This window comes from Antechinus flavipes, chromosome 4, assembly GCF_016432865.1.
Source record: "Antechinus flavipes isolate AdamAnt ecotype Samford, QLD, Australia chromosome 4, AdamAnt_v2, whole genome shotgun sequence".
Taxonomy (NCBI): Eukaryota; Metazoa; Chordata; class Mammalia; order Dasyuromorphia; family Dasyuridae; genus Antechinus; species Antechinus flavipes.
In genome coordinates, this window is record NC_067401.1 from 412,237,950 (window position 1) to 412,265,140 (window position 27,191).

Consider the following 27,191-nt stretch of genomic DNA (forward strand, 5'->3'; position numbering starts at 1 on the left):
AAGATTATGAAATAATCCTTTAAAAAAACTAATCAATTTTAATACCCCAACAGGTTCTTCCTGCCCCCAAATTGAAGATGAATAATAATCATATTTATTGCAACAATGGATATGGAGTAAGCATTCTACAGCCAACCGAACAGTTTTTTATTATAGCAGAAGGAACTCTTAACAAAGGAGCTGCTTCAGGAGATAAAAAAGATGATGATATGCTTTCCAAAGTAATGCAAAATCTGAATCTGGAAATGAATAATAATAAGATAGAAGCAAACTTAAAGGGGGATATCAGAATAGTCACAAGTTAAAGCATCAGGATTCGTGTTGAGGATGCGTATTTGAGATATATGTTTAATAAATAGTTGCTGATTCCCAAGGGAATGGTAGTTGTAATTAAGTTCTGAGTTTGTTTAATTAAACTATGAAGATTTTTCTATTAATGATCTTGAAAGGAATGATTCATTTTAACATTTTATGCTTTGGATAGTAAACGAGTATCCTGTTCAAGAACCCTTAGGAAAAAAATTTGTTTTAGTAATGTAAGGAAGGAACTTACATTGTACTGGAAGATATGTTAATTGCCCAGATAATAAACACAGTATATATGCCAAGTTCACTCATGAGTGACAGGGCACTAACCACTAGCAACATCAGAAAAAGCCTCTTTAGATTATACCTCAGCATTCTTTGGAAGGAAATTAAGGATTCTATGAGGCAGACTGAGGAAAGTGGGAATATCACTTCCACAAAGATATGGAGTTACATGATGGAATGTCATATAATGGGGGAACAGCAAGTAGGCGAATTTAGTTGGACATAGTACATGAAGGGGAGAGAGTAATTTGAAATTAATCTGCAAGTCAGAATTGGGAAGGGTTTTAAAAGCCAATTAGAAAAAAGTTTATTTTTTAACCTTAGAAACAAAGAGAGCCACTGAATAACTTGAGTAGAATAAGTAGCACGGTCACATTTGTGACTTTGATATTGGAGAAAGGAGAGATTTGATTCAGGGTGACAAAGTTGTTCCTAGTCTGGGCAAGAAGAGACCCCTAAGTCTCCTTTCAAACCAGTACTACTACTACTACTACTAATTACCAAGAATATAAAATACTCACTCAAATCCACTATGCTCTTCTGTATTTGACTTCACAATCATCATTAGGCAAACCATGATTCCAGATTGAGAAAGTTGTATACTTTGACAAGCCTAAAGCCTAATTTATAAGGGTCTATATGACTAACTTGTTGGGATGGATCATACTGCCTGAATTTGACTGAGTTGGGCTTATTTATCCATAATTTGTAAAACCTGAAAAATGAATAACCACTGATTATTTCTTGAAAAATAATTATCAAAAGACCCTTTTTTGGTTCTTAAAAAATTTATTTATTCATTTTAAACTCAAATACCAACATTTTTGATGCACACAGCACAGTATAAAAAGGTATCCAATATAAAACCATGAATTTACATTAAAAAAAATAAACTATGCAATAAATAATGCACATCATTTTCAAGGCTAACTAACATAAGTTTTCTTTTGCTTGCTATTATGCACTTTTAATTCTTCCTCCCTCCTTTCCCATCTTGCCCTAGAAGCCACCATTAGACACAAATGTGTTTTTGTAAAACCATACCATACATATACTTATCAATTCTCTTCCTATTGCTAGCATTTCTTAGTAAAACCTTAAATAATAATGGTGACAACAGGTATCCTTGTTTCACTTTTGATTTTACTGGGAAGCTTCTAGTAGCTCCATTACAAATAATGCTTTTTATCATTTTAAGAAAAAAAATCCCTTTGTGCCTATGCCTATGCTTTTTAAGTTTTTTTTTTTAATATAAGAACAAACGTTGTATTTTATGTAACACTATTTCTGTATTTGGAATAACAATGGTTTGGTTTTATATTCTCTTTTTTTAAAAAAGTCATTCAGTGATTTTCTTACACTCAATTTTGCCTTTAATTTTTAAGATTTCCAATTTAGTGTTTAATTAAGGATTTTTAATTTGTTCTCCTAGTTTTTTAAAATTGATTATCCAATTCACTGTTCTATTCTTTATTTGATTGATATAAGCATTTGGACATAGATTTTCTTCTGCTTATTGCTTTTGCTGCACCATATAGGTTTTAAATATGTTGTTTTATTATTGTCATTGAAATTATTATTGCTAGGATTTGTTTTTTTAACCCATTCATCTCCAATAGCTTTTTAATCAGTTTTCATCGTCTCAATTTAATATAATTTTTATTGCACTGTGATCCTCTTTTTAACCTATCTCTCCTCACAAGTCTGATTTACTTCTAACCACCACTTCCCCAATGTGCACCATTGTAAAGAATTTCTCATTAACTATCCTCTCTCCTTAGCTTCCAATATTTTCTTCTACACACACTTTTGAAGTCCCTCCCTTTGGGACAGCTAGGTATTGCAATGGATAGAGAGTACCAGCCCCTGAAGTTATGAGACAAACCCACCTTCAGACACTTGACACTTACCGTGTCTGACTCTGGGCAAGTCACTTAACTCAAATTGCTTCACCAAAAAATAAATTAGTCCCTTATTATGTCCCCTCACCCTCCTGTTTCTTTTGAAATTTAGAAGACTTTGATATCTTTCTAGATATGTCGATTCTCTTTTTAACAAAGTTCTGATGAGAAGTTATAGCACTACCAGCTTTCTAAAACCCCAATCTACTTCTAGTTAAATTCTTCCATTCACACCTTATTTGTATGAGGTAACTGCTCCATTTTACCTTTCCCTACCCCCCATTTTATTTTTTATAATCATCCTGTCATTCTCATCTCAACTCTTTCATACTATCTAAATAATGATAATATACAGATAACATTTTCCCACATAAGAAGTAAATCCAGTTTGACCTTATTGAAGTCTCTTAATTAGTCTTTAATGTTTACCTTTTGATTGCTTCTTTAACCTGTATCAGATTGCTTGCTGTCTTGGGGAGGGGGGAGAGGAGCTCGAGGTAAGAGAGGGAGGGAAAAAAATTTGGAATAAAAAAAGCTTACAAAAACGAATGTTGAAAACTCTTTACATGTATTTGGAAAATAAAATATTGACCAAAAAAATAAAATGTTTACCTCGTTTCTCCTAAATCTTATATGTCAAATTTTCTATCAACTCTTTTGTCACAAATAGCTCAAGTCTTTCAAGTCATTCAATTTCCTTCAGAATTATACTCAGCTATGCTGGGCAAATTATTTTTGGTTGCAAACCCACCTCCTTTGCTTCTTTGAAATATAGCCCTTCAGTCTTTTAATATAGAAGCTGCTAGATTTTATGTTATCCTGACTTTCCAGGATTTAAATTATTTTTTCTTATTGTATTTTTTCCCTTAACTTGAGAATTTTGAAATTTGACTATAAAGTTGTAAGTTTTCATCCTGGAATCTTTTTAGTGATTGATGGATTTTCTTTTCCATTTTACTCTCTTGTTCAGGGCAATTTTTCCATAACAATTTCTTAAAATATAGTATCTAATGAGATGTTTCAGATTTTCTTCTATTTTTTTGTCTCTTGATTTTATTTCTTGGTATCATGTCATTAGCTTTCCCCTGCATGACTATAATAGTTTTTAAGGAGTTATTTTCTTTTTTGGATCTTTTTCCAGTTGGCTGACTTTTTATAATTTTCTTGGATTGCTCTTATTTTTCCCCCTAATTTTTCTTCCTTTCATTTGTTTTTAAAGGCTTTAATAATGCAACTATTTTTAAGCTTGTGGCTTTTTTTAACTACACTAATCTAATTCTGAGGTAAAAATCCAGATCCTTTCTATTCCACAGTAAATATGATGGAGTTCTTTTCTTTTTTGCTTAATTTTTTTTAGTGGCTTCTTATATAATCAAATTCTAGACTTGTGGTATGGGGGATAATGCCTCAAGCTTTTCCTATTGTTTTCTTGTCTTGTCTAGGGTTGACATCATGCACTTTTCTCTGCCTAAGACATGATTGTCACCACAAATGCTCTTGTTCTCCCTTGTTTTTCCTTTCTGGGCTTCAAGCCAGGAATTCCATTCTCCTCCAAGTGTCCCTAGCCAGCAAGGTTCCCACCCCTCTGCTAGCATATTTGCCTACTCACAGCTGCATCCCAGGACTTGCCCCGCATTTGGTGACAATGGAGAGTCCTTCAGTCTTGCCCTCCTTTGCTCACCAACTTCTTTTCCCCTCCTTCCCCGCAGTGTAGGAGGTGAAAGTTTCTGAAGCTGAGGCAGCTGCCCCCAGCCTTTGTTTGTTACATTTGGTAGTGTCTACCAGTAGGTTTTTGCACTTTGGGCCAAACCTCATCTTATAAAACTGTTCTACCCTAACCTAATTATTTCTGCCTCTCACACAAGAGTTCACATCAAGGCTTATTTTATCTAATTTGTGGGAAAATTTTGTCAAGAGTCACGTAATTTCCTGCCTATTCTGCCATTTTCCTCTAAAGATTTTTTTTAGAATAAAAGTCTGAGTAAAAATATACCAATACAACCTCCATGTCATAAATGACAAAATAGATATTCTAAAATCTGGTCAATGTCTCAAATACTTTTATTTTGAATCCACAATCTTAAGGAAGTAGTAAAGTAATTGCTTTTGCTCTGAGTAGAAAAATATTAATGAATATAAAAAAGTGGTGTGATGTTTTAAAAAAAATAACCAAATTTATTCAGTAGCAGATACCATTTTCCAATTTTTTTGAAACTCCAATAGTAACATTCCCGCTACCTTGATGAATGCTTAATAAATTGCAAATAACAAATAACTTACCCCTCATACTTTATTATAAAGTATGTTAATCTTTGGGATGCTTTGAAAAAAAGTTTTAATTTAGGAATTTTTGTAGGATTATTATAAGGAACATTCAGGTTCTGTAAACCAGTTTTACATGTTTTAGCTGTAATAGCATTGAGTTGAAAAGCAGAAAAGACCAGAAAAGAACAACAAATACGATATAGGAAATGTGATAAAGCACAAATCAATTTGAAAAGCAGAATTTTTGATTGGGATAATATTTAAGTGTTGTTGGCTTTATATCCTGTCTATTAATATTTAACAAAGCAAGCAAGTTTGTTTTTTTTAATCTGGAGAAATAATTTAAAAAACCTTACCTCACAATCTTTGTGAATTAATATAATCTGAGGGTTAACAAAGGAAGACAGTCTTGATTTACCAGCTGTAGGTTTACCAGTATAAGCAGAGGCTCATTGGAGATAGGATTTACCAGTAGATTCCACCTGTTGCAGAAACAATAAAGGAATGGGGGGAAGTGTGAGGTTCTAAAAGGTCTGAGCACCAGAAGTGTCCAGCAAGCAAAGAATATAAGTAAAGGACATATATATACTCAGGTTAAATAAAGAAGCAAATGTCCACTATATTCATATCACTTTTTATGATATTGGAAAACTGGAAACAAAGTCAATACCCATCAACTGGGAAATAGCCACTTAAAACCATGGTATATGAATATAATGGAATGTTAAGCACTAAAAATGAATTCAGAGAAACATAAGATTTGTACAAGCTGATTCAAAGTAAAGTAGAACAATCCTGTCTCCCCGCCCCCCCACCCCCCACATATACAGTTATCAGAACAGTATAAATTAGAAGATGTCTAAAAGGAAGCCAATTAGAACAGAAAATGAAAAAAAAAATCTTACCCCCAAGCAGTTTGTCCCTGAAAAATATTTAATGAAGCCTATTTTCAGTGCTTTACTAGGCCATACAGAGAATACAGAAATTTGTTACTTCAAAGTAAGTTTGTTTTGTCCTTTTAGGAGTGAGACTTAGATAACAGATTTTGAATTGGAGAGGACTTCAAACTTGAATTGAATTTTAAACACTCTTTTTAGGTCTGAAAACTGAAGCCCTTGGTCCATTCACAACAGAACCCTTCTTTCTTCAAATTCATGTTGCTCTGATTAAAAATCTCACGTCCTTTTCACTGTTCTACACTATGAAATTATTTGGGCTCCCTTGAAAGTGACACTCAGGACAACATGGATACTTGCCAGGAGGCTATTCGCAAATTATTCTTGAGAGTGACAAAAGCATTTTTTGTCATGTTGTCACTTGGCTCCAATCTAACCTTCATCAATTCTGCCAGGAACAGGTCCTCAGCACAAATTGGGTGCTCTTTTCCCCCTTGATTCCTAGGCCTTTCGAAGAGCTGCACTTTTTTTTTTTTTCCTTTTTTGCCTGGTGCACCTAACTTTGATTATTTCCCAGGCTGTATTCCTGGCATTATTAATGGAGCCAATGGCCAAATGTTTGTTAATTGGTTTCTGATTGGTATCAATTAGAAATAACATTTACCTACAAAATATACTTAAAATGGTTGCTTTTCAACTTCCTACAAATTTAAATATTAATGTACCTTAATGTTTTTTTCAAAGGACAACACAATTGTCAATTCATTGCACACTGCTCCAATCCTTATCTAATAATCTAATTCCTGTAAAATAATATGCATATATGAAGTCCATTTTTGGCAAAAACTTAAAAAAGGGAATGTAATATTCTTGAGAAGCAATTTTCTTGAATGAATATTTCTAAGGTTAAGGTTACACCAGAGAAGTGTAGGGGTTATATGATAAAAGTAATCAATGTAAAATCAACATTCATTTGGCAAAATAAACTTCAAAGCATTTCTTAAATGTCAAAATCATACAAAATCCTTCTGGAATCTATGACAAATTAATTATTCACTTTAAAGTACAGACATCAGACCTTTAAAGATAAGTATTTCCTAAAAATGTTTGTCATCTCGGAATGTCAACTGATCAAACACTAGGCATCTACTATGTCTGGCATTGTGCTAAGCACTGAGGATAAAATACTCAAGCTTTTTGAACCCTATCTTTCCAGGATTCTAATATTTAAAAAAAACTAACAGTATTTTAATAACATATCTTAACTATGTAGAAATTCAATTTTGCACTAGATATGCAGAGATAACAAGTGAACAAAAGATGTCAAATTGAAGAAAGCAGAATCTCACAACTTTATGATAGGAACAACCAAAGTTTTTGATTTCTTGCTCCATTTTCTGCATTAGTTGTTCCTAAGTCTTGTCCTTTCAATACAACTTATTTCCTAAACGATATACTTTAATCCAGTGACAATGGCTTTCTGGTTTTTCCATAAACAAGATATTCCGAAGTGTCAGACCTTTTCTCTGGCTAGCCCCAAGAGTTATTATAATGCTCTCCTTCCTCCATTCTGAGTATCAATCTTACTGGCTTCCTGTTAGATCCCAATTAGAATCCTGTTTATTGAAAGCCTCTCCTAACTTCTCTCAATTCCACAGCTTTTCCTCTTCATTTCCTATTTATCCTGCACACAGTTTGTATTATTTGCATACTTGTCCCCTCCATTTGACTGTAAACGTCAGAAATTTTCTTTTGCCTTAGCACATTGCAGGCACTTATTAAATGCTTACTGATTGGGAAGAACTAAGGTTTAAAGGGATTGGAGGTCACAGTGGGGACAAAGAGTAAGGTGGCAAGGCAAAGGGATATTGTGATCAGATAAGGGAATTTCAGAGTTCACAAACTTGGAAGTGGTATAGTTGTGGATGATGGTAAAAGAGCAGGAGTATGATTTTGGTATGTGGCTGAGATGCAAATGGAGCTGGTTACATGAAAGTAAGTTGAACTATGAGGTAAGGGTGTAAAGAGAAATATCTGTAGTCCTCTAGGATGAAGGCAGAAGATGAAAGACTGAACCAGGCACTGATCTTATTGAAGAAGGGGCGGGACATCAAAGATGGTAGCAGGTAACAGCTACAGAACATGTGGATAGTGTGTATTGATTGACTAGCTGAATCTCAAAGGAGAGGTTACTGATTGATGGTAGGAGGGAGGGAGAATCTGGAAGAAGCAATGTGAAGCAAGTAGTCTAGCTCTTCTATTTTGACCAGTGAAGTTGAGAGGTATGCACAGGGAACTTGGGTCATCAAGAAGAAGCCAAGTCTCAGTGAGAGCCAGAATAAAGAATAAAGGGCTAAAGGAAAAGATTGAAGATGAAACCAAGTTTGTTGTCTATGGAATAGGTATTTCAAAACAATAAAAGGTGTGGGTAGCTTTAGAGATAATAGATATTAGGGGAGTAGATGGGAATAGGAATAAAGGATCAGGCAATAGGGAACAATTGAACCAACATTTAAGTATTACTATATAAATAAGAAAAAAGCCCTTGTCCTCAAGGAGTTTACTTAATGGGTTAAAACAAAGAAGGAAGCTAAAAAGTTTGTGGAACATCCTGGTAGTTTCCTCCCTTTTCCCTCCATAGGGCCATGATATTCCTTGAAGTCAAAATATAACAGCTGCTGATTAAAAAAATTACCAGCTCCAGAAGGTTGGAATGAGAGAAATTCAGAATCACTGGGAGGGGAAGAGTGTGTATGGCCAGAGGAGAATTTGTTAATCCCTGAGGAATTTCAGGTAGGTTTTCATTATCAATAGGGATTTGGCCTCAAAGTGGAGTTTTCACAGGGCCTTTACACAAAGGCCAAAAGGATTTCCTATTAATGTTGAAGTTCTCCATATCCATAACAATGTGAAATTTCCTGAAATATGAAAGACTGGCTCAAGCATTAAAAAAAAATGGATGAAAAATGCACATAGGTGAGATTTTGCACACATTGCTTGAGAGGTCATTTATTTAATTTCTCCTTTAAGCATTTCTAAGCATAACAGGTTAAAGAAAATACCTCGAATTAACATAGCTGTATTTCATTTGGAAAATTAGGCATTTTCAATAATCACATATTAGCTGATGGGCAAAGCTCATTTGAAGTGCCAAAATGAGTATTAATCTTGCAGTCCTGAAATATGGATGAATCTTAACTCTTTCCTAGATAAATAAGCAAGTTTCTTAACCTTCAAGAACCTATCCTCATTTATAGAGTCGCAGGGTTTTTGTGGGGGGGGGGGGGGGGGGAAGCAAAGCATTTTTAAAAAAGCAACATAAATGAGCTACTGGACAAACTCAGATGATCACCACTTCACATATTAAAAATAACCCAAATGATAATGGAAAGATGCAATTGGTGGGACTGACAAATTGCTGATGGCTTGGCTTCAAGAAGTTTAAAACAACAGTATTAAGTATTGGTATGATCAAGTTTAAAAGGGGATGCAGTGGTTAGGAAAGCAAAAATTCACTAAGTGATAGTAATGTCATAATGATATTCTCAAGATATTACAAGGTCAAAAATTCAGGTTTCCAGCATATTGGGTAAATCCTCCATGAAGATCTTAAGAAACATCAGACAAGAATCATAGCTGATGAAGTGTTAAGGGAAAGTTGTAATCTAGCAGTGGAAAGAATGCAACAATGTTATTCTGAAAAATCAGTCATTCTTTCAAAAGGAGAGACAAATAAGCAAATATTGTCCTTCTTGAACTTATTACAATTTCTAATGTCTTTTATAAGGCATTTTTAAAAGGCAAAACTTTTTTTCCAACGTTACTAGATCCACCTATTCACTGCCAGATCAGGAGCATCCACATTTAAGATTTACATCATTCCCAAGAATAAAAGATACTATCCAAAGATAAGAATTTTAACAACCCATGACTACTAAGGGAATCTAGGTTCTACTTTCAATAGATGCTCCTGTAGAAATAAGTACTTTTCTGGGCAAGTGATTCTCTGACACACTGATCTTCCAAAACTGAACCCAGGCCAGTGGTAGGTGACCACCTTCTTTGCAAAATCATCTTTTCATTGCCATATTGGAACTCCCCAGAGCACTTGGGAACATTCCAGTTTGCTCATGGTGCCATCACTGGTGGGCAATCTGGTTCAGGAGGCCTATCAGCTAATCTTTAACAAAAATAGTATTGGGCTTTCTATGTGAGTGGCAACTTCTAAAGTCGGATTAGCTGCAGATTTTTAGCCCCTCTCCCCCCCTTTTCAAACTATCCAAATCAATCACACATGTGCTTTCCAGCAATCTCATAACTGTTCTCAATATTTAAACTAATAAATTCTGAGCAACCTTTAAACAAAAATCTCCATAAACTTTCCTCCTCCCTCCTTCCCCCCACCCCCCAATCTAGTGATTCTGGCTGGCTTGTTCTTTCACCACCTGGTTCTGATCATGTTCATGGGCTGTCCCCCGTGCCTGAAGCTCTCCCTACTCACCCTTCCTCTGGCTTCCTTCAAACCTCTACATGAAGCTTTTTCCTGATGCCCCCTTGCTGATCACCTCCAGTTTATCTTGTTGACGCCGTCTGTACATGGTTGTTTGCATGTTGTTTTCCCCCATTGGCTCCTTGAGAGTAGGGACCTCTGTCTTGTTTTTCTATCCCCAATGCTTAGCACAGAGCCTTAACAAATGGTTGTTGACTTGACCTAACCTGGGGGACTGAGAATTTTTTTAAGAATTTAAAGGATACGTTGATAATAGTATATTCATTTAAAAACATTATTCTGATAAGGGATCAATAGCCTTCACTAGACTATGTAAAGGATTAAGGTTAAGAAGTTCTGCTCTAGACTATGGCCAAGTTAGTCTCTTGCAGATATAAAAAACAATGTGAATTATGCACTGGCTAGTAATATTAGAAAGATCTTTATTTCAAGGACATTTATACTAAACTCCCTATTAACTCTCTTCCAAAAACATAAATCTAAAAATCACAACAGTGCTTACCTCTAATGTTCAAGAGACGCTTTGGAACAGCTTTTCTTAAAGTCTGCGTTAGATTAATTCTAATACTTTGACTAGTAGAATATAACTACTATTCCCCAAAAACTTGTAAACATAATTCAATGTGTAAAAAGCAATGATTAAACACATGACTTAGGTTCAGTGTAATATTTTATTTTCCATAGTATTAAACTAAAGCCAAGAAAATATCACATTAATTTCAAAAAACAAAACTTACTTTATTAAGAACAAAATAATACAAACTGTGGTACTCTGTAATAGGAGATCAATATTTTACATAATAAACAAAATCACCAATATACCTACATACTTAGTTTTCTTTAAACTACATTGAACAACACAGTGAGTGGAAAATAGATTTTAGCCTTAATGGCAGCAAACAAATCTCTTGAAAAAAATGTAACATGCATATTTTAGTATTGACTACTTGGGAGATGAAGAGAGAGCTTTGAAAGCAGGTGATTATTTCCTCAAAAGCCACCTCCAAAACCCATACCATAGCCACCTCTGTTTCCTCCTCGAGGGAATCCCCCAGATCCTCTATATCCTCCTCCACCCATTCCGCCACTGTAGCCTCCTCCAGATCCTCTATAACCGCCACCTGAGCCTCTGTATCCTCCTCCACTTCCATACCCTCCTTGGTAAGAATTAGATCCCCCACCATATCCTCTCCCACCATATCCTCCACCTTGATAGCCAGAACCTCGCTGACCACCTCGACCTCTGAATCCACCTCCATTGTCGTATCTAGCCATCTTGGGTGGGCGAGGACCATCTCCATACCTAGGAAAAAACAAAAAACAAAAAACAAAATGTTTTGAACAAATAGAGATGTAAATATAGGCTCCAATATGGTCAAACTAAACCAATTAGTGATCAATTAAAAAAAAGTTTCAATATGCAAAGCAAGACAAAAATTACCATTACAATAAAAGCATTTTCTCTTTTAGTTCATTAAAACTTAATAGCTTACTGAAACTTAATGGTGTGTCTAATTGTTAATGTATTATTTTTCAGGCAACAAATTTGGGCAAATAAAGATTTTTGCTGCAAAAAACCCAAATGATTAAAGAATAGAAGTGGGAAAGTAACCAGCTCAGCCAGAGGGCTCTTTACTTTTTATTAGGACTGAGACTCGAGTATGTAGGCACACATATGGGAAAGGGGCCAGAGGAGATGAGATGAAAAGTGAAAGGAAAAAAACAAATAGCTGGCTGCTGGACCAAAAAGCAATGACCAGTCTTTCAGTAACTTGTTCCTTTTAAAGATGTTTTGCTTAGTGAAATTACAAGTTTAAATTCTAGTTTTTTTCTGGAGAGACTGGGATCAGTATCTAAAAGCTAGCAATGAAGCTACAACTCAAATCAACCTTTTCTGGTGCCTATAAAAACAAGCACCTAGTTCACACAATATATGCTTTTAATGATGGAATAAAAAAAAGAAAAAAGAAAAACCATGCAATTTAAATTTCATTGAATGCACCTATTCAATGACACAAAAATATTAACAGCCTAGCAGTTAGTTACTTAATTTACAATTTCTAAGTGAATTCTTATAAAGTCATCTGACTGAAATTAAGAAGCATCTGGATTCAAGTTTTCAGTTAGTTAAAAAGATACCTAAGAGTATACAGGTAATCCCAAATATGTCTCATTCTCACCTTATCACCCTTTCCCTGCTTTCTCCTCAAGCAAAAGAGATCTTTACAATTCATTTAAACCCCATGTCCAAGATTACATTCTTGTCTACTTTCTCAGGTGTTTATAACCATATTTGGTCTCAGTCCTAAAAAATATCTTCCCTTAGATCTATGACTGTTCCAGGTACTGTCCTTTTTCAATCTAGGGTGGGCCCCACCACTCAAGAGACACTGCTTTTACAAGATACTAATGATCTCTACTTTTCATTTTTACTGATACCTCTATACTTTTCTGTTCCCCCTTCTACTTCCTTACCTTCACAGCCAGCATTCTTTTAGTTTTAATTTTCTTATTCATTTTTCTCTCATCTGCTGTGAAGTGAGTGGTTCCATTAAGGATGTGATCACTTAGAGCCTTCTTTCTTTTGGTCATCTGATTCATTCACATCAACTTCAACTATCTACTTACAAATAACTCCATCTACATTGTGAATCCTGAACTCTACCACTAAGTTTGTCCTTCCTTCTACATCCGTTGCTTGCTGTGTGACTTTATGATCTGTCTGTAGGACCATATAATTTATGACTACACACAATGAAGACAAGTGATCTCTGATTTTTACATTTTACTTCTAATATCCCATCAATCAATTTTAGCCAATTCTACCCCTCAAATGATGACACTGATATCCTGCTTTTGTGTCCTGTAGTCATCATACTATACTATTCTTTATTATTTATTTATCTACACTATTATAACTGCCCCTTTTGAGTGAAGTAGTAGATGAGGTATATGGGGTGTCAAGTGTCTGGACTAAATTTGAACTCAGGTCCTCTTGACTCTAGGACTTTATCTACTGCACCTCCTATTATCACCTCATAACAATTTTCCTGCCCTTCCTCCTCTTTCTAACCCTCCTTTCATATTGTTGTCAAACTATTTTTGCACCAAGTAGATTGTATCCCTGCAAATGCTTTACATTTCATGTTTTGAGCACAATAAACATTTGTTAAATGTTTGTTGTACAAAAAAAGGACTGGGATGAATACGTGACCAGTTAATAGTGCAAGACAATATGTCACAAAGCAGCAGCACATGCCTTAATTTTCAAATGAACTTTTTACACAAGGTAGTTATGGAACTTTTTGGTGATGTATATTAGAATATTTGCCAAGTGAATTTCTTGCTGTCTTTTTGTTAAGTGTCTTGAGACCAAAGGTTCAGCTGGTTTTTCCTTTTAAAAAGTAAACAATATTATTATTTAGCCCTTCTTAGTCTCCATCGTGATGAAATGAGAATATTTGTAAAAGCCTTGAGATATTAAAAACATAGAATCCCTTTAAAGAAAAACATTTTTTATTCAAAACATTTAACCAATTGAGAAAACAATGTGATTTTACTTTTACTTTGTGCAGTAATAGAATACAAAAAATACAGAACTAAAAAACAAAAGCAAAAACAACAATGTAGATGTCATCTCAAAAGTCATCTTGAAAGCTCTAAAGGGTTTGCGGCAGGGTGCTGAATGATTCTGGAGCTTTTGTGACTCTTAGTTTATCCTTGTTATTATCTTAAAAGAGAAAAACATGGAACATACCGTGCGTTGCCAATCATGAGACTAATACCAGCAGCTGAAGGTCTGGAAATTTGCCGAATCATGTTTAGCATGCGCTCATTTGAAGGATCCAAATTGCTGATTATTTCAGGCTCTTTGGTTACTTCAACAACCAGAGCCTCCATAGCTGCTCGGAGGGCAGTTATGCAAGCAGCAGCCTCATGGGACATCTGCAATCTGATCCTAAATTAAAGATGTAATAGAAATTTTAAATGCTGGCCTTTTACTCCCTTTATATCATATTATTCTAAATAGCCAAGAATAGTACTGAGACTTTTTGTATATCCTCTATTAGTGTTATGTAGGGTAGGTGCACATGTGTACACCTGCAACCACATTCCTCTTTACCAATAAAGGAAAATGATTGCATTTTATGCCCACTATCCATTCTGTTGGGAAAACAGGCTTAAGGGACATCTTAACATTTTCTGAGACCAGATTTGACTCAGGTCCCTGGGACTTCAGGGTTGGTGCTCTATCCACTGCACCAACTACCTGCCACTCAATTACTATTTTTTAAAAAGCATGCTATAAAAGCTGTGCTATAGTGTTGTAAAAAACAAAAACAAAACCCCTCAAACCAAATCGCCAATTACATCAAAACTTTAGTAATCTCAATGAAGATAGCATTCTGAGGCCATTTATCAAGCAGCAAATTGTGAATATGGTTTCAGATTAACATTAGTGGCTTTATCCAATCAAATCTGAAGTACCTTCTTAGCCCCATACTACAAACATTTAGCTAAGACTTTTATCTTGAAAACTCATACCAATCATCGACCAACACAATTTCCCCATCTGACTGGACTTTCTTAGAAGCGAAGAGAAGAAGCTGTAGGGGGGTCACTAAGGTCATGCCTTTGGCAGAGATGGCTCGAGTGCGGATCTGCAGAAGGGAAAGGAAACAGTTTTGATTACAGCTGCTAAGCAATTTACTATGCAAGGGAAAATGCAATAGACCAAATGAAGCCTCTTAACAGAAACATTTAGAAAATGCCCTTTTCTTACTTTTTCTCCAAATACAAAGAAAGGAGATGGGTATTTCATGTCCTGGCTGCTAAAGGGGCAGTTAACAGATGACTTGTGAATAAGTGCATTTCGTCCCTCAGTGGTGAGAATTTTCCTTTTTTCCTTATGGTAGCAGACATTAGGGTACACACCAAAGGCCAGAAGAGAGATAACAACATCCAAATTGTTATCTGGTCCCGTATTATTAAATACTTGTGTCATCAGACATTCTGCAGAAAAAATTGAGGGGGGAGAAATTAGAAAGCTGGATATTTCCCAATACATTTATATCATTATCTCCAAAATATTTAAGAAATATGGAAAATGTTTACTAAGGATATTTAGACAAGTTTCTTATAAGATCTTGAATTACAAATCAATTTACAATGAAAAAAATCAAGGGGAAAATGCTTTTTAAAGTTGTTTTAAAGCTATTAGATGCTACATTTTATCAACTATCATTAATTTAAAAAGTCTGTTATTAAGAATACATGAAATATTTATAAGCTTTTAAACATAGTCCTTAGCAATTAGAAAGTACTTAAATGTTTGTTCCCCTTTACTTCTCTCTTAGATACCAGCTGGCAAAATAATTCCTTCAGTTTTCAGAACAAGACCTAAGTTTATACAATGAAAACCATAATTAAAGGAACTTCTGGTGAAACAAGTGATTCGATTGGATGATTCTGTGCTGGTGTCACCTTAGATTTGAAGACCATAACCCTGATCCTGAAAAGCAATTATGAAAATCCAACAGAAGTCAGCCTAGTGCTCCCTACTATGACCTAATAAATCACCATTTTAAAATCCAAAATATTTTCCCACTTGTTTTCCTCCCAATCAAGTAAGATACCTTTCTTTCTATAATAAATCTCAGTACTTGTCTCAAAAAAATGTTGTCTTTAATAAGCCTTTTTAAAACCAGGCTCTTAAAAATAGCTACAGAAAGTGCTGAGTGCCACAACACATTCACATGAAAATCATATTCTGGCTCAATGGATTAAAAATAAAGACTTAATGGCATTAGGAGAACTTTTCTCAATTAAGACAAAATATTCAGGAGGAAAAGATTATCAATCTCACTAGCCAGCAATGATGCTTCTTTCAACGCATAGTTTGCACCACTTCAAATTTCACTTCTGAATTCATCACACTATCATTCACATGTACTATTAGATTATAAATTTCAAAGGTAAAGAAAAACCATTTTACTTCCTCTTTTCCCCAGTCACCAGGATTGAACATAGTGGGATCATAGAAACAAAATAACTTCAATTGGTCAGTCTACAGAGTTGTATTATAAAAGCTCAGGCCCAACTCAATTTATAAATCACTTGCCATTATTTGGTAACTATTCTAATATCAAACTGATAAGCTGGCAATATGTTTGAGACCATTTTGTATGTTTGAAACTTTTAAAAATTTAATGACAGTATTAGTATTTTCCTAAGTCTAAAAACTAGCCGGAAGACAGGCCTATCATTTTTTCTTGGATCATTGCTGAAAAATTGAATTATGTCCCAAGTTTCCAAATTCAATGCACCTCAAATTCATTCCTCAGAATTCATATTCAATGTTCCTCAGCAAAGGTAGTTATAGATAAGAATAACTGCAATTATGGTGGTGGTCTTTCAATGCTTTCTTTTTGTCAGGGGAGCAGGAATAAGAACATTGGCACCAAGTTCAAAACAATTCTGAGAAGCAATCAAGCCTGAACACACAGAGGGCACTGTTAAATCATACACATAACCACCCAAATATTTATCTTAGGTATTTGAGTCTTACCTTCTGGGAATCCAGAATTAACCAGAATTTCTTTAAGCTGAACTTTTGCTTCCCAAGTCATTCTGAGTGTGGCCATATTGAGTCTTTTATGTTCACAAAAGCGGATCTCTGCCTCTTCTCCACCCATTCTAAAAATGAGAAAAAAAAAAAAAAAACCCAGTAGGATGTGAAAATGGAACATTATTAAGTTCCCACAACAGAAATTTTAGGACACTCTTCTAATACCCCTTGCATGGCATGGTTCTCTCATTTGATTAACATACCTGGCATCATCCCAGGCTTGAAACACTGACAAAAGGGCCACATGATCCGAAAACCTGTTTCCAGCAAAATTACGGTGTACATAACCCAAGCGCTTGCCTTCACTGATAAAAGGCTCTGGGAAGCAAGTGGCAGCAGAGATAGTACATACGGCATCCCCCACACTAAATGAAGCAGAGAGAGAATTGGTTGGGAGCCTTGTTGTCAGCAGCCATAATAGATCTGTTAACAATGGGTACACATAATGATACTAAAGAACTCTTATTTTAAGTAATCAAAAAAAAGAAAAGAAGCTCTCTTTTATCAGTGGCCACAATTGTTCTATCACTCCTAATACCCATAGTTGGGAAATTCAAATGAAATAATGTAAGGCACAAATATGTAAAAAGCAATGAGGTATCACTGATTATAGCTTTCCTTTTTCATTTTATCTCTTCAGCAAAACAGACCTACCACACCACCCCAGCATGACCTCTTTCTGTTACATGTAATTTCTGAATACCTCTATATCTCACTTCCTATTGGGCTGCACAATTCTGGGCGATTCTTGCCTTCTCCAACAGACCTTATGAAACTCATCAACCTACAATATCGCAGCTGTCTTGGGACCAGGGACCAGTCCACCTATTACTACCCTCAGTGTCTCTGAATGGAGGGTGAAACTATTAATTCTAAAATCTTCAGTTTAAAAAGAGAGAGCTCCAGTTCAGATCATCTTACTTCTCACGAGGATGGACTACTCTCGGCTATCTCTGCCCTCTCCACCATGCCCTCAGATAGATTAACCGGATTGTCCCCTCTTTTAACCTTCTATATATTCTCTCTCCTCATTAGATTGGAAACTCTGACAGAACACTGAGCACAGTGCCTGGAAAATTATAGGTATTTAATGTTTACTGATCTAAGATTAGCTATTCTTCTGGACTATTTAGTATTCTTTTTTTCTTGGCACAGCTCTATTCTTCAATTCAAATATAACTGGCAATAACTGGAGTTACTCATTTCTTCCCTTTTACTAAATATCTTTTTTAAAAATCCCAACCTATCACTACAGCCCACTTATGAATGACATGGTGGCATTTGTCCATATAGGTTATGTAACTCCATCAGTGTTCAATTATTCTTCCTTTACACTGTCCCTGCCCCCTTTCAAGGCATCCTCTTAACTTATTTTCCATTTAGTTAACACTTAAAGAGTAGAAATACTTACTAGAAAATACAACCCATTATCATCATTTTGCCAAGCCGGGGCTCAATTGGGAGTTTAGCCAGGATTCGCCCAAGAGGTGTCAACTCATCATTAGCATCTAATGCATCAAGCTCTGTAGGGATATTTTTTCAGCAAGAATAGAATGAGTAAATTGTTTAATGAAGAAAGATACAAATTCTGCTGTGTAGAAAAAAGGCTAGGTTGGTTAAAATTTCTGCATTCATCAAACTATTAGATATTTATCAAACAATAAATGCTATATTAATCTTTCATGCAAGTAGCCCCATTCTCCAAAGTGATCTTCCTTTTCTATATTATATTGACTCATGTTTCATTTTTGACATAATACTTGAAACTCTTCATACCAAACACATATTAAGTTGACACTGGACAGAATGGCTAAGTTAACTGGTTCCCTGGAGTGAGTGCCCTGCAAACTTTTTACCAATCAATTAATAAGCATAAATGCTAATACCTCTGAGGGTGTGCTCTGCTTCAATCACAGCATCCAAAGGTGGTGGTTCAATGGCTTTGGCCAAGAATTGACCAATTCCTCCTAGACGAAGAAGTTTGATACTCAAAGCAATTTCATGCAGTGGTGTTCGGAACATTTCAGGGGTCATATGAGTTTCGAGTCTAGAAGAAAGCCAAAACTTGAGCATTAACTTTATATCTAAAAGTGATCAACATTTTGGATGCAAGGGCCCTCTACCTTAAAATTAACCACTTTCCTTTCACCCCTTAACTTTCCTATCATCCAGGGTGATGGGTTTGTTATGTTTGTAATAGTCATTACCCCAACCTACTCAAATGATTCACTGGTTTTTCCAGATGAGATTCTCGTTCAAGAATCATCAGAGCTTACCCTGGCATGAATTCTGTCAATACAAAGTTATTATTAACTAAAATAAAATTTAAATTAAAAAAATAATAATAAATTTAAAAAAAAAAGAATCATCAGAGCTTCAAGTTACTTCTAGATCTCTCTAATTACAACATCAGAAAGCTACAGGTAGGAAGATATAGAAGCAGTGAGGACTATTTTCAGGCTTTGCTAGGTGAAATATCACAAGATTCAGAAGATACCTTGGGGTTAAAGTGTTGGTATTAACATTTGGTATTATATTTTCTAACTAGCCTTCTGAATTATATTTAACATCTCCCAGTCTTAAATTATTAGGGAAAAAAAAACTTTTAAAAATGGCTAGAAAGATAATTTTTAAAAGAAAACTAAAAAATTGCTGACATTTTAAATAAACCGATTTGGATAATTGAAAACCTTATTTTAAAACTTCAAAACTTAAAAATTTCAAAAATCTGAGATATTATCATTTACTATATACTAGGAAACCTGTAATCCCTTCTTCCATGCTTTAATGGGCTTTTATAAGTTGCAGTAGCTTAAAAAAAAAAAATCAAATGGTCCACCTTCTGAGAAAGTTAAGCAAACTCAAAAAGAAATATGCATTAAATCTTTGTAATCAAAGGTTTTCGAATTTGGTAAGAGGTATGCCAGATGGGCTTCAAGAAGCTTGGGTCATTCACTGTCTTTCTAAAACAAGAAAAAAAATTCTTTTTCTCCCCCAGGTCAAATAAAGCAAGTCTACTTCACATCTAATGTTCAAATATCCAATATTTCTAATTGAAAGGTGACTAAAAATTAAAGCAGCACTTCAATTCTACAAAATTCAATAAAATTGAGTACTCTTTGCCCCAGTGATACTATTAGGAAAAAAAAGAAAGGAAAAAGAAAGAAAGGAAGGAAGAAAAAGAACAAATTATTTCTAGTTCTTTTCACTGCAGCATAGAAATTAAAACAAATATGTCCATTAATTAGAAAATATCTAAATAAAGTGGTAGATGAAAAAAATTTAAGTCCTTTAAAAAATGATAAATGATGAAAATAAGTTGATACAAAGTAAAGAACTAGGTAAATAATACACATAATACCTACAATTTTGAATTGCAGCTAAATGACATAAATGGATAGTATAGGGCCTAGAGTCAGAAAGACTAAAATCCAAACTTCAAATCCAGCCTCAGAAATTTGTTGTGTGATCCTAGGCAAATCACTTAATACGTTTACCTCACTTTCCTTCTTTGGAGATAAAATAAGTTAATAGTGCTTACTTCCCAAGAAGGTAGTGAATTTGAAGAGCAAATAAAACAATATCTATAAAATGCTTATCACAATGCCTGGCACTCACTAAACACCATACAAACATTATTATTATTAAATATTAATTGAAAATCACAAAACATAACTAAGCTTCTCCCCAAAGATACAGAAGAGACCTCTCCTGCTCCTTTGCAGACATTAAGAGATATATGGCTATAAAACACGCCATAAACACTTTGTCAGATTTTTAAAGCTTTGCTGAATTATGTTTCTTCTTTCTTTATAACAATGTATTTTTGGGGATAGGAGAAGAGAGGAAAAAAAAAACTATAGTAGGAAACACAGATGACAAAACCAAATGACATCCATGTTTATTTTTAACAAGAAAATCGGGTGCTACCAAATTTTAATGAAGCCTAATCCCAAGAATTATCAAAATGCACCTCCCTTTCTCCTTTGCAGGAAACTATACGTATGGGATTGTTTGATATACAGGTTAGATTTGCTGAATCAATTTTTTTTGATTCTTTATTATAAGGAACAGCACTGAGTTAAAAATTATTATATTGGGAAATATAGGTAGTGGAAAAATAAGCCATCAATTTTGAATTGATAAAATATTGATAAATCAGTAGCTGCCATCATAGAACTCATGTGAATATCTATTTTTTTAAATCCAGCAGGTTTAACAATGTATTTTTATATAACTGATTTGAGCTTTCTTGACGACTACTTTTCAGTTGTCTCAATTATCATTCAATATATCACATGTTCTCTTTTCAATTTTTTAGCATCTCACATTTTTAATGAAGTGCTTTTTGTATTTCAGAGAAACATTACATTTTCAGATATTAAAACAAAATGGAATCCTATCTAAATACAATGTATAGTTTTACCTATCATAACGAGCTCTGCTGCAAAGATGAAAACAGAAACCAGGTCGTACACGACCAGCTCGTCCTTTCCGTTGTTCAAGATTTGTTCTGGATGCCCATACGGTAGCATAGTTGGTCATGTTGTTGTGAGCAGTGAACAGTTTCACCTTCTGCCTAAAGATGAGAAACAACTGGGAGTTGGAAATTCTAGTTTTCAAAACATTATTAAATTATTTGTTTACTTGTGTGATCAAATCATGTGAGGAGACTTTCAAATAACTATAATTATATAGGATGCCATTAAGGGTTCCTTAACTAATCCAAGACAGCATTAGAACTTAACCCATTATTCCTCAGTACCTTTAGCCGCAAATGCCACTTCCTAGAGAGCTATAGGTTAAAGCCATTAAAACAAACATTTTTACATACTGCTCAGAGACAAATTAGGAATCCTAATAGGAAACATGTTTATCAAAGACTTAAAGATTCTACAATGGCAATATAACTAAGAAAATATGAGAAACTACAAAGAACCACAGATGTTAAAAATTATTGATGTGTTCTAAACATAATTCATTATTTTCAGGACAAAAATAGTACATGAGAAACTCACTTGCAGGAGTCAACAACATAAACGACATCATTAATGGTAATGCTGGTCTCAGCAATATTTGTAGACAAAATAACCTATGAAGGAAAAGAGGTGGATTTTGAATCAACAAACATTACGACCCTACAAGTACACATTATTTTATTATATACTTAGGTATGTCTATTAAGTGTCCCTTCTTGGGGAAAAAAAAAAGCTATATCATACTAAACAACAAATAATTAAATACCAAAAAAGTTTCAGTATGATGGGGAAAATAATTTCAAAGTATTCTAGAATACTCAATTATGAGAGCTCAAGAAAAGTGGTGCAGACAAAAATGCATCTGATCTCAACCTCAAAGAATTCTGAAAAAAAAATGAGGAAGTACATTCCAGGCATAGAAGAAAGCCTTCAAAAATACATGAAATTTCAAAAGATCAAATTTGAACTTGAGAAACAAAGAATAATATAGTTTGATTGACAATAATAGCTAACATTCTAATATTTGCAAAGTGCTTTTTAAAAAATGTCATTTTACCCTTATAACCAGCCTTGGAAGTGGGTGCTATTATCATCACCCCCATTTTACAGATTATAAGAACTGAGGTAGAGAGAGGGTTAAAGTGATTTATCCAGGATTAGGTAGCTAGCAAGCATTTGAGGCTGAATTGGAATGTGTATGTTTCTAACTACAAGCTCAATGTTACATCTATTACATCACTTGATATACTACAGATCTCTGCCTGACAAGTACTGCTTCACAATTCTGGGTAGAGCAGAGTTAATATAGAAAATTAAGGTGAAGCTAGGGCTGTAAAAGGTATTTGGATAATGACAGTGAAAGATCTTAGATTTTAAACTTAAGAATTTCTGCATTATACTCACCAAAGGTTTTTGAACAAAGGAAATAATTCAGACCTGAACTTTCTATCTATTCAAAATATGTGTATACATCTATATACACATTTTTTCCATACACAAGATTTTTCTCCAGTGAGATCAGCTCATTAAGGACAATGGATCGATTTCATTTTCTCTTTTAATATCCCAAGCATCTAACATAGTGTGGGCCACATAGTACTCAATAAGCATTTGAATTAACCATTAGTATTATTTTTATATTGTAATATCTCTGAATAAGCTATGTAATACTGCTTAATAGACTATTTTGATGACTACATGAAGACTGGATTTGTACTGAGTTTCAATTGATAAATGACGGACAAAAGCAGCTACACCCAAAGAAAGAACACTGGGAAACGAATGTGAACTATCTGCATTTTTGTTTTTCTTCCCGGGTTATTTATACCTTCTGAATCCAATTTTCCCTATGCAACAAGAGAACTGTTCGGTTCTGCAAACATATATTGTATCTAGGATATACTGCAACATATCCAACATATAAAGGACTGCTTGCCATCTAGGGGAGGGGGTGGAGGGAGGGAGGGGAAAAAAACTGGAACAGAAATGAGTGCAAAGGATAATGTTGTAAAAAAAAAAATTACCCTGGCATGGATTCCGTCAATATAAAGTAATTATTAAATAAAAATTAAAAAAAAAAAAAAAAAAAAAAAGACTGGATTAGCAGAGAAAGCTGAAAGGGGACCAAAACAAAAGTTTATTAAAGCAAATCTGAAGTAGGATGGTGGCAATCTATATGTAAAGGAGACAGATAGAAGAATACAATGGAAGTAAAATTCCCAACACTTGTCAGCTGACTACAGATCAAAGGATGAATGTGTTGAGAGTAGAAAGTCAATTTTTAAAAATCACCTAAAAACTTTATGGGGAGAAAATAGATTGCTCTCTTAAAAACAAAACAAAACTGAAAGAATTTTGTTATTTATCATGTACAAGCACAATGCCAAGACAAGAGCATAATCTTTCTATTCAAAGAGTTTCCAATGGTCTTTATTGAAAATCAAGTATAAATTGCTATGTAAATTACATAAGTATATAAATAACAGCCACTACATGCTGTCAATTTTATTATTTAATATCTACCTTGGTTACTCCATTTGGTACTGGATCAAACACTTTTCGCTGTTCCTCTCTAGGAATCTGAGAATGCAGGGGAAGAATCCGATACCGGTGGCTTCCTAAAACAAAAATATATGTTGAGTTGAAACCAAGACCTTGATTTGAATTTTCTCTCCTACTACTCCACTTTCATATACACTGAACATCAATTGACAATACTAATTCCATCTTTTCCACATTTAGTTCCCAATGCCTGTCCCCAGACTATCTGCAATACAGACATACATATACTTTACTACTGTAAGATAAATGAAAAATTAAGACAGCCATACCAAAATGGGGATTCATTTCTAAGTGCTTTTGCATAGTATATATTAAGTTCCAGCCAGGAAGGAAAACCAGCACTGCTCCAGGAACATTAAGGGTCTCAATATACTTTAGAAGTGCCTCGATGAGTTCAAATGGAGTTTCTTTCTCATTCATCTGTGCCATGCATCGCTTTGTCTCTGGACCATATTCATCACTGCAGATTAGGTTACAGTTTGCCTGAAAGATAAATTTATAATTTATCATTACAGCACAATCCCTTTTCTAGATCTAGCAGCAATCTAAATGATGGGGCAACATAGTCTACCCAATAAATTATGCTCATTTGACAACAGCCATTACTTTTTTTTTTCTCCTCACAATTTAAGACTCATTCCCAAAGACTCTTTGATTTTTACAATCTTTCAAACTTAGGGTGGGTTGAAGGACTAAGAACAAAAACACTTCCAGTGAGAATAAATAGTATTTACAATTATGCAGTTCTCTTTACTTAGTGGTCAATTCTGGTTATTCTGAAAGTTGTCAAGATAAAAACTCATTTTTGGATTCTGGAATGTCTAACTATGACTTTCTTCTACAAAATAAAATATTCCCCTTTTAGGCCTTCCTCAAGGAATCACATTTCTCTAAAGTCTATGATTATTTTCCTACATACTTTCCTTTTTGGGTGGCTATCTACAATCAGTATTTTCCTCTAAGTGTTAATAATCTAATCAGACTTCATCATCCTTCAATTAAAACATATCTTATCCCGAGTAATCTCTTATTAATGACTTTTTCTCAAATCTTATCATACTTGACCCATTTGCATCCTTTGACAGTGTCAATTATCTTTTTGTTATTGTTCAGGCTTTTCTGAAACTGTTCCCTCTTGGTTTGCTTGCTCTCTGATCATTCCTTTTCTATTTCCTATGATGGATATTCATCTAGAGCAGTCCTTCTTAAACTTCTCCCACTTGTAACCTCTTTTCACCCAAGAAATTTTTATGATTCCAAATTATAATATAGGCATATAAATCAAACATTTATTGATAATAAAATCATAATTTCACAATCCCTGCACTGAGTCATGAGTCCCCACAAGGAGTCATGAATCACAATTTAAGAAACTAGAATCCAGACCACACATGACTATTAATTGCATATGAACCCCAAATCTCTGGCCCTAATTTTTTCTTTATTCAATATCCCTTGATTTCATCAGCTCCCATGTTCAATTATCACTATGAGATGACTCTCAGATATAACCAATATAACTGATATATTCTTTGCCTTCCCAGTGGATGAGTGAGGGGCTGAGAGATGAGAGAATATGAAAAACTTTATTTTTTAAAAAAGAGAACACTATAATGAATTTTTAAAAATTCAATTTAACTTTTTTTTGGTACCCTCATCCCTTTCTAACTCTCTAATTTTTGGGCATTTTATGTCATTCCCTCCCACCCTCCACCTCAGTGAACCAGTGATGTTTGATTCCTTGTTGCTCTAAGAATAAGACACTGCAACTTCCAACTCCTTATATTTTCACTAGCTGTGCTCCCTTCTTGAAATTTTCTCTCTCCACATCTCCATTTCCTGATCTCCTTCAAGCCTTAGTTAAAAATTCAACCTTCTCTTCTGCAAGAAGTCTTTCTTGGTACCTCTTAATGTTAGTGATTTCGTTCTTTAGAGATTCTCTCCAATTTATCCTATCTTGTTTATATGTTGCTTTCTCCATTAGACTTGAGGGCAAATATGTTTTCGGGGATATTTCAATCCCCAGGACTTAGCAATGACATGTAGTAAATGCTTAAATATATTTTCATTGATTTTGACAAAGTAGAACTTATAACACATTATATAGGAATAATTGATTGTTTCAGCTTTTATGAAAAGCTGGTTGGAACTTTGCAAATCAAGTTACTAAACTATACATACTTTTCCTTTTCACCAAGGAAAGTTCTAAGTCAATACCACCACCACCCCCCAAGAGGAAAAGAACCTTTACTTGCAAAAACATTTACATTAGCTGTTTTTGTGGTGACATAAAACTATAAATAAGGGAGTGCCCATTAATTGGAAAATGACTGAAAAAATTATGATAGAAAAATATTAAAGGTAGTTTCAGAGAAACCTATGACTTACATGAATTGATGAAATAAATGAATAGAAGGAACAAGACCACAACTCTGAAAGACTTTGAGATTCTAATAGACAAAAATTGTTTTAATTGCTTATTTGATACAGGCTTTTTTTTTTTTTTTAAGAAGGAAGATTTTATTAAAAAATAATTTTGTTTCTATATGTGTATGTCTAAAAAACATTACAAAATCCACTTACATCATCATCATCTCCACCATCATCATCTTTGTCCTTTTTCTTCTTGTCTTTTGGTGGAGGAATAAACTGGGTCATCTGAATACAGTCTTCTAGAAAATACTCTGAAAGAACAGTTACAGTACAAAATGACCAATCATTTTTCAAAATGAAGCTGTTCTGAATCAACCTAGGTTAGCAACCTATCATATTCAATGTTTCTTCAATGTTTCATAATCTTACTTCTATATCCCTAAGCCCAATAAAATTGGTTCAATGTCAGTGTTAATGATTACTTTTCAGTTTTCTTCTCCCTGGAAAACAACATACATGTTTTATTTGACCCTACTATCCATTTTAAATAAACAAGGATAAATCTTAATGCATTTCTAATCTGTGAATGCTTAGAACTTCACCAAGACATTTGGGACATCCTGTTGTATAAAGCAGAAAGGTCTGTAACATCCAACTCCCACCAGCAATGCCTTTCAACTAACATCTCTGCCTTTCATTCAATGGGACATACTCAAGAAACCAAATCACTCACTAAAGAAATTCTTATCAGTTGCTTTTATGAGTTGACTTTGCCTGGCTTTCTGGCAGGAAACAGTTTTGAATAACAATCCCTATCATCCCAGTTAGTCAAATTATTCACCTGCCTCCTGACTTCCAGTCTTGCATCTCTGTCTGTTTATTTATTGGACATCTCATACTGGATGTCCTATAGACTCAACATGTCCAAAATTGAACTTAATCTTTTCCTCCAGCCCTTTCCCTTTCCTGAATGTCCTAGTTTCCAGA

The 27,191-nt window shown here is 34.4% G+C and overlaps 2 protein-coding genes across 6 annotated transcripts in view; one reads left to right on the forward strand and one right to left on the reverse strand.

Annotated features, from left to right (window-relative positions):
- Positions 1-15,760, forward strand: part of SHCBP1L (SHC binding and spindle associated 1 like) — a 55,856-nt gene extending 40,096 nt beyond the window's left edge. Inside the window, exons 10-11 of one of the 3 annotated variants that reach the window (XM_051998815.1) lie at positions 54-221; positions 15,521-15,760. In XM_051998815.1, coding sequence (XP_051854775.1) covers positions 54-221; positions 15,521-15,580 — 228 coding nt within the window. In that variant the 3' untranslated portion in view covers positions 15,581-15,760. Of the gene's footprint in view, positions 1-53; positions 6,270-15,520 lie in introns of those variants that run through there. The other 2 variants (XM_051998816.1, XM_051998814.1) reach the window with 2 other exon arrangements.
- The window catches only part of DHX9 (DExH-box helicase 9), a 41,810-nt gene continuing 25,434 nt past the window's right edge, over positions 10,816-27,191 (reverse strand). For all 3 annotated transcript variants that reach the window (XM_051998812.1, XM_051998811.1, XM_051998813.1), the window contains 13 exons: positions 26,415-26,515; positions 24,101-24,314; positions 23,793-23,887; positions 21,810-21,883; positions 21,218-21,370; positions 18,678-18,838; positions 18,203-18,314; positions 16,995-17,156; positions 16,732-16,859; positions 14,947-15,176; positions 14,709-14,824; positions 13,921-14,121; positions 10,816-11,466 (listed from right to left, as the gene is read on the reverse strand). In XM_051998812.1, coding sequence (XP_051854772.1) covers positions 11,154-11,466; positions 13,921-14,121; positions 14,709-14,824; positions 14,947-15,176; positions 16,732-16,859; positions 16,995-17,156; positions 18,203-18,314; positions 18,678-18,838; positions 21,218-21,370; positions 21,810-21,883; positions 23,793-23,887; positions 24,101-24,314; positions 26,415-26,515 — 2,060 coding nt within the window. In that variant the 3' untranslated portion in view covers positions 10,816-11,153. The remainder of the gene's footprint in view (positions 11,467-13,920; positions 14,122-14,708; positions 14,825-14,946; positions 15,177-16,731; positions 16,860-16,994; positions 17,157-18,202; positions 18,315-18,677; positions 18,839-21,217; positions 21,371-21,809; positions 21,884-23,792; positions 23,888-24,100; positions 24,315-26,414; positions 26,516-27,191) is intronic.